Source organism: Rutidosis leptorrhynchoides, chromosome 5 (assembly GCF_046630445.1).
Source record: "Rutidosis leptorrhynchoides isolate AG116_Rl617_1_P2 chromosome 5, CSIRO_AGI_Rlap_v1, whole genome shotgun sequence".
Taxonomy (NCBI): Eukaryota; Viridiplantae; Streptophyta; class Magnoliopsida; order Asterales; family Asteraceae; genus Rutidosis; species Rutidosis leptorrhynchoides.
Window position 1 is genome coordinate 419,840,045 of NC_092337.1, and position 11,674 is coordinate 419,851,718.

Genomic DNA, 11,674 nt, shown 5'->3' on the forward strand with positions numbered 1-11,674 from the left:
TTCCCTTAGCTAAAGTTTTATCCCAAAGGGTTTTCTTTAGCAAGGTTTTTAACGAGGCAGTACTAGTTATTCACTAATAAAATTATCATCCAAGGGGAAGTGTTATAAAAGTAATAATTGGATGATAATTTTATTATTATTATAGATATTGCATAGTATATTTTTTGAGTATAAATAGGTGTGTTGAGTTAGAGTTTATTGTATGTATTTTTTGGTTAACAAAAACACTCTCTCTCTAGATTTCAAATGCCACCAAACTCTCATTGTACATTTTTCTATAAATAAAAAACCAATTACTCATACCTTTTGTTCAACCTTTGTTTTCTCCGTTTTACAGTATCTCTATCTCTATATACCTTCTACAGTCAAGAACCACTAAAGGTAGTTATAAGCCTACTGAATTATAACAAACTAAAGATTTTTAGGTGTATTTTATTATTTTATTATTCTTTATCTTTTAAGATCATTATATTTAATTAATTTAATAATATAATGACACGTAGAATTATGTAATTTAGATTAATTAATAGAATGACACATTGGACAATTTAATTTAGATTAACTGAGAAGACAACACGTAGGCATAATGGCACGTGCTATATATATATATATATATATATATATATATATATATATATATATATATATATATATATATATATTTGTTGAATATTGAAATCATTTGTGTTCTTTATTAGGATTTTGCTATACCATACGCAATTGACGAAAATGGCGACTCAATTGAGCAAGAAAAGAAAGGTTATACATCATTAAATTAAATACTGTTTATAATGGATGTTACATGTACTTTTACATAGATGCTGATGTCATTTGTTTTGATGAATCAGTTTGTAGCTGATGGTGTGTTCTTTGCTGAATTGAATGAGTTTCTTACTAGAGAGCTTGCAGAAGATGGTTACTCTGGTGTTGAAGTTAGGGTTACACCTATGCGTACTGAGATCATTATCAGGGCTACACGTACCCAAAATGTTCTAGGTAGAGCTCTAATTATGGTTCATTTGATATAATGAGTTGTTCATTAGTTTGTACTTGTAGTATGAGTTTAACAAGCAAATTCTAATTTCTAATTTATTCATGGATTTATCTATCGATATGATAAACTTAACGATTGAATTTGATAAATTTAAGTTACTTAACGTGACGGTTATATGGTTATTGAAATCTGATTTACCAGGTGAAAAGGGAAGAAGAATAAGGGAGTTGACATCTCTTGTTCAGAAACGTTTTAAGTTCCCTGAAAACAGCGTTGAGCTTTACGCTGAACGTGTTAACAACAGAGGCCTTTGTGCCATTGCTCAAGCTGAGTCACTGCGTTACAAGCTTCTTGGTGGTCTTGCTGTCCGCAGGTTGGTACACGTAAATAAGTTCTGGTTTTTATAGTTATAATTGAACGTATTCAGTTTGATAACTTACATGTTATATGACTGTTTTTAGGGCTTGTTATGGTGTCTTAAGATTTGTCATGGAAAATGGTGCCAAAGGGTGTGAGGTATGTGGATAAATCGATCATTTGTATATTGTTATATTTCACAGATCTATATTATTATGGCCGTCCGATTAATTTAGAAGTCTCTTATAAACGTTATATTTTTTAATACATATAAATTAATCTTTTTAAGTCCATGATTAAAAAACTAGCTAATTACAATTTAAAATTATTGTCTCAATAATATTCTGCCACGTTATATAAATAATGAATTATTATACATAGTGTTGTAAAACTCAGCCAACCCGGTCGAGTTCTCGGGGAGTTCTTGGTTTAGATCACCAGCCGAGTTTTTCGGTACCCAACTCGGTCAACGGCCGAGTTTCTCGGCCAACTCAGGGAGTTCTCGGTCAACTCGATAACTCGGAAACTTGGTCAAAAGCTCGACAACTCGGTCAAAAACTCGGCAAATTGGTCAAAGCGTTTTAGATTTTATATTAGAACACATATATTTATATTAAAAAACTAAAAAGTTAACGTAAGTCAACATCCGAGTTCTCCTTGAGTTGTTGAGAACTCCCCAAAAATTCCCGACCGAGTTCTCCAACCTTGATTATACAAGGCTTTTTAAATTTTGGGCCCTTTAAAATTTTTTGGGTCATGTTCGGTTGCACACTTTGTACATGTATTGTTTTCACTTTCAGGTGATTGTAAGTGGTAAACTTAGGGCTCAGCGTGCGAAGTCAATGAAATTTAAAGATGGCTACATGGTCTCATCCGGTCAACCCGTGAAGGAGTACATTGACTCTGCTGTAAGACACGTACTTCTAAGACAGGTAAGACTAATGTTTGGATACACATAAATTGCCTCTACTTATCTGAATATTTACTTGTGAATAGTCAATTATTATATGCTAATTGCAAAAGAATAGTCACTTTTAAAATTTGCTTCACTGTGTTTAGGGTGTTCTTGGTATTAAAGTGAAGATCATGCTTGACTGGGACCCTACCGGTAAGCTTGGTCCAAAAACGCCTTTACCTGATAATGTGGTTATCCATATGCCTAAGGATGATGTTATTGCGTTACCGCCTAAAGAGGTTGAAGAATATAGACCACCATTAGTGACTGCTGATGAGCCTATTCTGATGCCTGTTACTGTTTAAGCCATTATGGTCAGAGGTTTAAGTTATATGTTTTGAGCAGATTCTTTATCTGAAACTTTTATTAAGATTAGTTTTCTTTTTAGTTTAACTTGAAAGTTTTATTCTTTTGACATTTGTTTTCTCATCCATTGTGAGTCGAGTTTTGATCTATTGAAATTTTGTTCTGCCCTTACATTTGTTTTATCTTATGCTCTTTTTGTTCATGTACATGCCTTTATTGATGCCATGCAATTAGAATTTGACATGTGATGTCAATGTGGATTAGAAAACAATCATCTTTGTATACATGTTGGCTGTCGAATTTACTATTGTTTATTCAGATTCTTCTTTTTCAGACACAACAAAATGACAACTTTCTAATACCATAACAAAATGACAATTTTGGTTTTGGGACTAAACCGTCACGTTTCGCCCAAAAATGCCTATAAAGTTGGGTCAGGTCAAGTCTCCGAGTCAAGGTCAAAGATCTATTAAATTTTTAATTTGTATCGTGTGCCCTGTATTTATTTTGAAACACTTATGTTTTACGTTTAATATATTTATGTGTAATATATACATTTAGTCTATTTATTACTAAAAGTCATCGATGTCGGACTCATACCCATCTCGACTGACTTGTCCCTTCAAGGTCTCGACCGACTCGTCCCCGACTCGGGACTTTTACAACCTTGATCCTGGCAATGGTAAAAACTACCATTTCCTATCATTCATCGTCCTCTCCGTATAAAGCAAATGAAATCTATCAATCCTTACCTCGGATGCCTGCAAATACTGATTCGATTTAAAAAGACAATATACAAGTTAAGCTAATATTCGATTTAAATACCTCCAACGGAGTCAAGCGGATACTTACATGGATACATGAAAACAGGAAAACCTTAAAACTCATGAAAAGTTCAAAACAAAACAAGACAGTCAAATCCATGATATAATTACCAAGAAGTTTCCATAAACAGTTGAAGCAAATCTCAATTTTTTTACAAAAAGTCAACACCCCTCAACTGCACTTCCCTCTTTTATCTGTGACAATACTCTGCTAAACCAACATACCAGAACAATCAGCAAGTGCTTATTTGCTCATGAAAAACAACAACAACAAACACATGTAACCAACCAACCAACCAACCAACCTTCAATCGCATCACTCGTTTGTACTTGTACCTTCATCGAAACTACCGCCCATTGTATTCGTTCTCTTCCTGTCTCTCCAATTTTCACCCCAAACTTTAGCCTCCGCTACTGCCCGTTCTCTATCAAGATCCCGATTCCTACCCGTCTCTCTAGCCCGGCTCGTATTCGCCGGGCTATTCCTTTGAGAATCGGAATCATCCACCGGACCCCATTTCCGACCCGACCCGCCACCTCCGTTACTACTTTCACCATCCCCGATATCAGAACGAGTGTTAATTTCTCTCAAAGATTCTCTTTTTCTGTAATCAGGGGAGTTTTTGTAAGTAGAAGGTGACCCGAAAGGGTGCTGCTCACGCATGGAGTCATCAAGGCTGTCTAGACCACCGTCACTTGGGTTCCTACGGTCCGTTCGGCTCCTGGGAGTACCTGACCCACTTCCTCGGCTAGCTCTCTCGGCTCGAGCCGCTTCGGGATCATACATTTGAGAGGCTAAATAAGTTAAAGCGGTCACAACGTCACCAATTAGAGGTCGTGTGGCAGCTTGTTCTTGTAAACACATGGCTGCAACCGCAAGTGCTTGATAAAGTCCTCTCACTGGATAATGCCCTTGCAACAATGGATCAGCCATTTTCGGGAACTTTCGCCTATCCTTGAAAAGCGGCCGTGCCTAAATTACGCACAAAAAGATTAAAATTTAATAAATGAAAAATAGGCAGTAGGGCTGTAGGGGTCATATTGGATAGACGGGTCGAAAACAGGTCTAGATTGAATGGGCATATATCTTTGAGGAGTTAAAAGATGTTGGATCGGGTTGCCCTGCAAACATATTTTGTTATAGATTTTATTTAAATTAAAATGCACATTAATTTATTACCATGAGTACAAAAGGTATTCTTTTTCATGACAATATATTACAAAAAGTAGTGCTAAAACAACAATCTGATATTGTTGAGATCAAACAATTTAAGAGATTGCAAAGCAGTTTTCAATCCATTTCAGTTTTAGCAAAATTTTCAGAATTTTACCGTTCATGCAGTTGAGTAAATTGTCTTATGAAAGGAGTGTTTTGGCATCGATTTTCTAAATTTTTTGAAATGGTTGATCAATGAAACCATTGGACACCATTGCACGCAATTAAGTCTTAGAAAGTAAATTGAAAAAATTAATAAATAAAAAAAGTCATAAAAAGTTAATTGCATTAAGACTTACCCAAGCAACAAGGTTATGTTCTCCAGGAGCACGGGTGTTGTCAATGGCCTTGCGTCCAGTAATAAGCTCAAGAAAAACGACACCGAAACTATAAACATCAGATTTTAACGTGAGTTGACCGGTCATGGCGTATTCAGGAGCACAATAACCATATGTACCCATAACCCTCGTGGACACGTGCGTTTTATCACCTACGGGACCCAATTTTGCAAGCCCAAAATCCGACAGTTTAGGGTGAAATCCTTCATCAAGAAGAATGTTGGATGATTTTAAGTCTCGGTATATAACGGGCGGGTTAGCTTTGTCATGCAAATATTCCAAACCCTTGGCTGCACCGGCCGCAATCTTCATCCTTGTGTTCCAGTCCAACGTTTCTTTATCTGGTTGAAGATCTGAAAAAAATAACACCATAACTGTAAGAAACATCATAACAAATTAACATAGTTCGGACACCTTCAACAAATGTTTGCTTAAGTTATGACCAAGGTTGCAAACTTGCTACTCGGGAGTACTCGATCGGGCCTGGGCCTTTTGAGGGAGTAATTGAAAACTCGGAGATTAATCGAGGATTCATTGGATTGTACTTTTTATACATTTAAATAATAAATTTTAAAATTATGTGTAAATATAGAAGAAAGTAAAATGAAATTCAACATACATAATACATTATTGTCCATAAAAAACATAAACATAATCGTTCATTTGTTCAAACACTCTAAAATTTTAGTCTAAGATCATATTAAAATGTTGACAAATATTGACTTTGACCAATTTTGACCCATTAAACGACGTTGACCGATTAATTAATCAGATTTTGAAAAATTGGATCTTCTTAAATGGAGTAATCGAGGATTTTTACAACAATGGTTTTAACTTATGACATGGATACCCAAATGGTGTTTTAAATAGGCACATGTACCTAGAGACAACACTTTAAAAATGATTTCTGACACGTAATTCGGTCTGTATTAGTGAAAGTTGTAAAGTACAGAAAAGTGTATGCCAATACAAGTAACAACTTCATAAACACCCTTGGAGCTATACTTGTCAGATACCTTATCACACAATCACATGACTTGCAAATGAACTAAAATAAACACTTTATTTAGCTTTAGTTAGAAATTTGTAAGAAAAAAAAAATGATTCGGTCTTGTATGTGCATACCACTAGAAAGTGTGCAACGTGCTATGTTTGAAAAATATTGAAAAAGGAGCAATTTTTACCTAATGTTGGAACTCTAATCTAAATCGTTTAGATATTTTGTAACAATATTTGTAGCTTCTTTGTATGTGAAAATTGCAGAGATGGATAAATATGTAACAAGATTACGTGAACGTGCAATAGAATTATAAACTGAAGGAGAATCTTAGCATGAGTCAAAATAAAAGATAACAAACTTCAGGACCAACCAAACAATCCTAATGTTTCAATAGAAGTATAGATTTAACCTTACGGAATCAGAGTTTAAAACCTAGTTACTTTAGTAGCTTTACTTACTATACAATTAAATAGAACCAAACAATATATTATAAAAAATCATAATAAACATGGATTATGTGATAATTTTAGATTCCAAATTCTGCATAATGCTAACAAGTTAAAAAGGGAAGAAAACTACAATATTACCAATGCAAAGAATGTAGATAATGGTTTTTAAGATGTCTCAAGTGTATCATGAATCAAAGGGAAACATATGGAGTACCAACCACGTAGGGGTTCCTAATTAAGTGTTTGCATATTATAGTGATATTGTGTGCAGGTAAAAATGTCAGAATCTGAAATATTAGCACTTGCAAACTTGAGTATTTAAGACCTAAAACCCTCCCTTAAGCGTATGAATGATTAGGACAAAGTTAATAAAAAGACTGAGGTGAGAAAGCAAAAAATCGGAATATGAAGTTAAGAAAGCACGGTTTGAAGATCTGAAAAAAATACAAATAAGAAGCTGCCAACCCAACTAGAAAGATTCAAACGCACAAACTAAAATAAACTTCCAGCTGAGTTAGGAAAAAAACAAAGAATTAGAAGACATGAGCAGAGAACTCAATGCAAGTGAAAAGAAAGTAAAGGAGCTAAAACATGGGTACTGAAACAAAAGGAAGAAGCTAATGATGTTGACAAATTGAAACGATAACTCAAGAATAAGGTTACTGAACATGAAGAACTACAAGTAACTCTCAAAAATTTAAAAAAATCGAATGAAAGTCTAAGGAAAAGGCTCAATCGGAATTCCCTCAAAATTATGATCAATTACTTAAAGAAAGAACTTAGTGAAATGAAAAAAGAGAGGAAGAAAGTCATGCTTGAATTAAAATGTGCAAACATGGTTACTGGTATTCTCATAGATGAAATTCAAAGGCAGCAAAAGTTGTTGAACAACTTGCTAGGCATTGTTGATCCACACTAAAAATGTGGTGGATCTAGTTAGGAGGTAAAATGTCTTAATTATGAGCCAACGATTTTAAGAGTTAATTAGTGGGTTTTTTAAGTACAATTTTTACATAGATTAAATCTAGATGTATTGGGCTAGTAATTTTGCTATTTTAGCTGTCTTTTTTGGTTTAGCTGTTATTGTTTAGTTTGAAACTGTGAATGTACTATTGCTATTTTGTAGTGTATGTAAATTAACTTGTAACGTTATGTGACTTATCCAAGTTAGATATATAGACAGCCCAAAATAGCAAAATTGTACGTTCACAACTTCAAACTAAACAAAATAAGTAAACCAAAAATCTGCCAGTTAAAAGAGCAAAATTACTAATTCAATACAGCTAGCTCTAATCTATGCAAAAGCTACACTTGAAAACCCAATAATTAATTCTTAAGATCGTTGGCTCATAATTAAGGACATCTTACCTCCTAACTAGATCCGCCACATTTTTATGCTGATCAGCAATGCTCAGCAAGTTGCATAATAAATATTAATGCCTTTAAATTTCACTGATGAGAATACTAGTAACCATATTTGCAGATTCTAAATCAAGCATGAGTCATCCTCTTGTACTCCCTTTCACCAAGTTCCTTCTTTAGGCCAATAATCATAATTTTAAGAAAATTCTAATTGAGTTTTTCCCTTAGAACCTCATTCGATTTTTTCAAATCTCCAAGAGTCACTTGCAGCTTTTCACATTCAGCAACCTTATTCTCGATTTCTCGTTTCAATTTGTCAACATCATTAGCTTCTTCCTCTTGTTTCAGTATCTTCTACTCTAGCTCCTTCACTTTCTTTTCACTTGTATGAGTTCCCTGCTCATGTCTTCCAATTCCTTGTTTTTTTCTCCTAACTGAGCTGATAATTTCTTTTTGTTCGTGCTTTTGAATATTTCTAGTTGGGTTATCAGCTTCTTATTGTATTTTTCGGATCTTCAAATCGTGCTTTCCAAACTTCATAATCTAATTTTCGCTTTCTCTCTCTTTATTAACTTTGTCTTCATCATTCATACGCTCAAAGGAGGATCTTAGGTTTTGAATACTTAAGGGTTTAACTAGACTAATGGTTTAACTCTTTAAACCTTGTATTTGGCACTACGTTTTAAAAACAATCTGCCTACTTGAAAAGGTGCAAATAGAAACACGTACTTGAAAAGGTGCAAATAGAAACACGGACATTGGTAACAAGATGGTGACACTGGTGAGTTCCGAATAGCGTCTAATTCACTCGTGGACTTATGGTTATACGTAATAAAATGACACTAATCAACAACACTATGTGTGACGTCACGCGCTCATTCAATAAACACGCAAGTCATAGATATAACGAAAGTCAAATATGATATTATATTTTAGATAAGATTCGACTCGATACATAGTCATAATAAAGTTATCCTCTTTCGACAAGATCGAATATTATATCATCGGCAATCAGAGTCTTCTCTTAGATTACTTTTCCTTGGGTGACCCGAGTTATGTACGATAGTATGCGTAAGTCTAAAGGCTTAGCGACAACCATGTGTTTTTAGTGCAAAATAACACACAGGTTTACGACAGTATGCAAAATGACACACATTAACACATGTAGGTTTCGGATAGCTACTGAAATAACAATATTTGAACTCAATGTATTAACGCATTTTGAACCTCAATCCACATTCCCATAATTCATGGAAAATCGGGTCACCGTATTCAACCGGTGCTTCTCAAATCCAATCCATACCACCGTATTCCGATCCATGGCTCGAAAGTCGATAATGCATATACAATCAAAATCATATGTAATGAAATTCTCATAATAAATTCACAGACCTCATATCTAACCAAGTAGCAATAAACACGTAATAGCACATATCTCGGTTATATAAAATAACACTCACTTTGCCTTTGTGATCTCTCTAAAGATGATCGCGTACTTATGATGCTTGTAGCTCTAGCTTGCTTGCTTCTACTGTAACCACTCGATGTACAAGACTATAACTAATATATGTTTGTGTATGTATAGTTTGTAGAGAATGGATAACTTAAAACAAAGAACCTCCACATATTATAATATGTTACAAGCACCTTACTCGCATTCGTAGTGACATTCTATACTCAAGTGTAACCACAAGTTGAGTAACACATGGTTTGATTTATCTAAACCTTAATTAAAAATAAATGACAAGTAGCTTAATCATTTTGGATAGAATTCAAGTAGGTTAGCCATTTTAGGCTATCATCATATGAATATGATCTAGTACTTAGATAGCTAACATTTGTATTTTATTTGTCATTTATTAATAACTTTTCTTTTTAATATTTCAAAATAACAATTTAGTTACTTTATATGTATTTTACAATATATTTGATTTTGAGATGTTACACTATGAATGTTAAATAATAATTAGATGCATAAAGACTAACTTTAACCTTTGGGACTAGCCTATTACATGGTTCATATCACCAAATTTTTACACTTCACCCACCGTAGAGTGTAGTCCTATACATGGTTTCATCTTTGGGTCTAGCCTATTACAAACTAAGTTAAATTTACCACTACACGCTATAACGACTCCTCGACGTACGTAATATAGATTTCGGTGAATTAAGACTATAGTAGGGGCAAAGAATAAATTATCCGAAAGAGTGGAATAGATTAACGGTGATGTGAGGCATTCTTGTTTATTCACACTCTCAAAATAGACTATCCAGTCAATCCAATTGGATGTCATGTTTGCAAAACCAGTTAATAAACCTATCAACATTAAACTATCATTCTAAGCTCTAACTAACCATCAAGTCTCTAATACAATTAACGATATTTAGAATGTTAGATAAGAGTTAGATAAAAGGAGGGAGAAATCTGACCGTGTAAATGATCTTCAAGTGATCCCAAAGGCATAAACTCATAAACAAGGAGACGTTGGTCTCCATCTGCACAATAACCTATCAAATTCACAAGATTTGGATGATGTAAAAGGCTAAGCATCAAAACCTCCACCAAAAACTCTCTATTTCCTTGAAGACCATTTCGATCAAGCTGCTTAACAGCAACTACCTGAAACAACCTCATTTCAGTTTAACAAAAAGAAACCAATTTTGTTTTGCATTCTGAAATTGATTTATCTGATCATTGTAACCACCTGTCCAGTGCTTTCAAGTCGACCTTTATACACACGCCCAAAACCACCTTCGCCTAATAAACTCTCAGGCCGAAAATTCTTGGTTGCTGCAGCAAGCTCACGAAACGTAAACGTCTGCGCTGCAATGTTTGCTGTTTGTCCATCTTTGGCAACAATCTGTTCTTTCTTAGGGTCCAAACTAACACGAGATTTCGATTTTCCTATAACAATTATCAAAATCAAAATTAAACAACCCAAAAATCGAAAAAATATCATAGAAAAAGTAAAATTCAAAACTTTAAAGCAGATCCTCAATATACATTCTTAACCTACCACATTATTTCATATAAATTTACAATCTTGCACACACCCACTTCATCAAATCAAGTAACTACCTTTCTTTACAGATCAGACTAGAAATTGAATTAACTATCATACCCATATATAATTTATTAAAAAGAACAAAACTTTAAGATGCAAAAGTGTTGAATTACCTGAACTAACCCTACTGACATGATGAGATTGATGAGTGGCTGAACCATCTTTCCCAATATCTTTCTTGGGCACTTCTTTTACACTATTTCCATCTTTATTTGATGAACCAAAGCATGGAAAACAACCACCCATGCCAAAAATAACACAAACCCACAAATTATATCTGATGGGTTTATATACCCTTTTGCTATCTTGTTCTGTACATACAAAATTATACAAAAAATTTAATCTTTTTCCTAAATTTTATCAAGAAATGAAAAATTGGAAACCATGAGCTAAGACATCAGTGACCGGTGATCAAAAGTGGCTTGTTGTTTCTCACCAAAAACAAAAGCAGATCAACAGATTGAAGAAACTGATGGTCGAAGAAGAAAAAGGGCAAAAATAAAATTAAAGAAATATATAATAATAATATCTTTATTCTGATATGGGTAGAAATAGAAATTATAGAGAAATAAAAAATGGGATAAATGGGTAGTGTAAAAGATTGGATTTTTATTACGAAATAGGATTTTTATTATTACTGATGAAATTTTTATTACCGGGTGAAATTAAATAATTTGAGCGGTTAATAATAAAAAGATAAAAATTAGGTGAGTAGATTTTGGTGTGGAGTTGGATTATTGGACTATTAAAGTGTGGTTTTGGACTTTGGTCGGTTTAGGCTTATACGGGTCTCGTTATTTCTAAAAAA

The 11,674-nt window shown here is 33.9% G+C and overlaps 2 protein-coding genes across 2 annotated transcripts; one reads left to right on the plus strand and one right to left on the minus strand.

Moving 5' to 3' along the window:
- The first annotated feature begins 697 nt into the window (after positions 1 to 697).
- Positions 698 to 2,776, plus strand: LOC139847063 (small ribosomal subunit protein uS3z-like). Its single transcript, XM_071836658.1, has 6 exons — positions 698 to 745; positions 849 to 996; positions 1,196 to 1,367; positions 1,456 to 1,510; positions 2,152 to 2,283; positions 2,411 to 2,776. The coding sequence occupies exons 2-6, from the start codon at positions 948 to 950 to the stop codon at positions 2,609 to 2,611; spliced, it is 609 nt and encodes a 202-aa protein (XP_071692759.1). The 5' UTR covers positions 698 to 745; positions 849 to 947; the 3' UTR covers positions 2,612 to 2,776.
- Positions 2,777 to 3,428: 652 nt separating this feature from the next.
- LOC139846960 (serine/threonine-protein kinase PBL27-like) lies at positions 3,429 to 11,342 on the minus strand. Its single transcript, XM_071836546.1, has 5 exons — positions 10,980 to 11,342; positions 10,507 to 10,706; positions 10,232 to 10,421; positions 4,952 to 5,343; positions 3,429 to 4,409 (listed from the first exon to the last, which is right to left on the minus strand). Exons 1-5 carry the CDS (start codon positions 11,110 to 11,112, stop codon positions 3,753 to 3,755), a joined length of 1,572 nt encoding a protein of 523 aa, XP_071692647.1. The 5' UTR covers positions 11,113 to 11,342; the 3' UTR covers positions 3,429 to 3,752.
- Between the last annotated feature and the right edge of the window lie 332 nt (positions 11,343 to 11,674).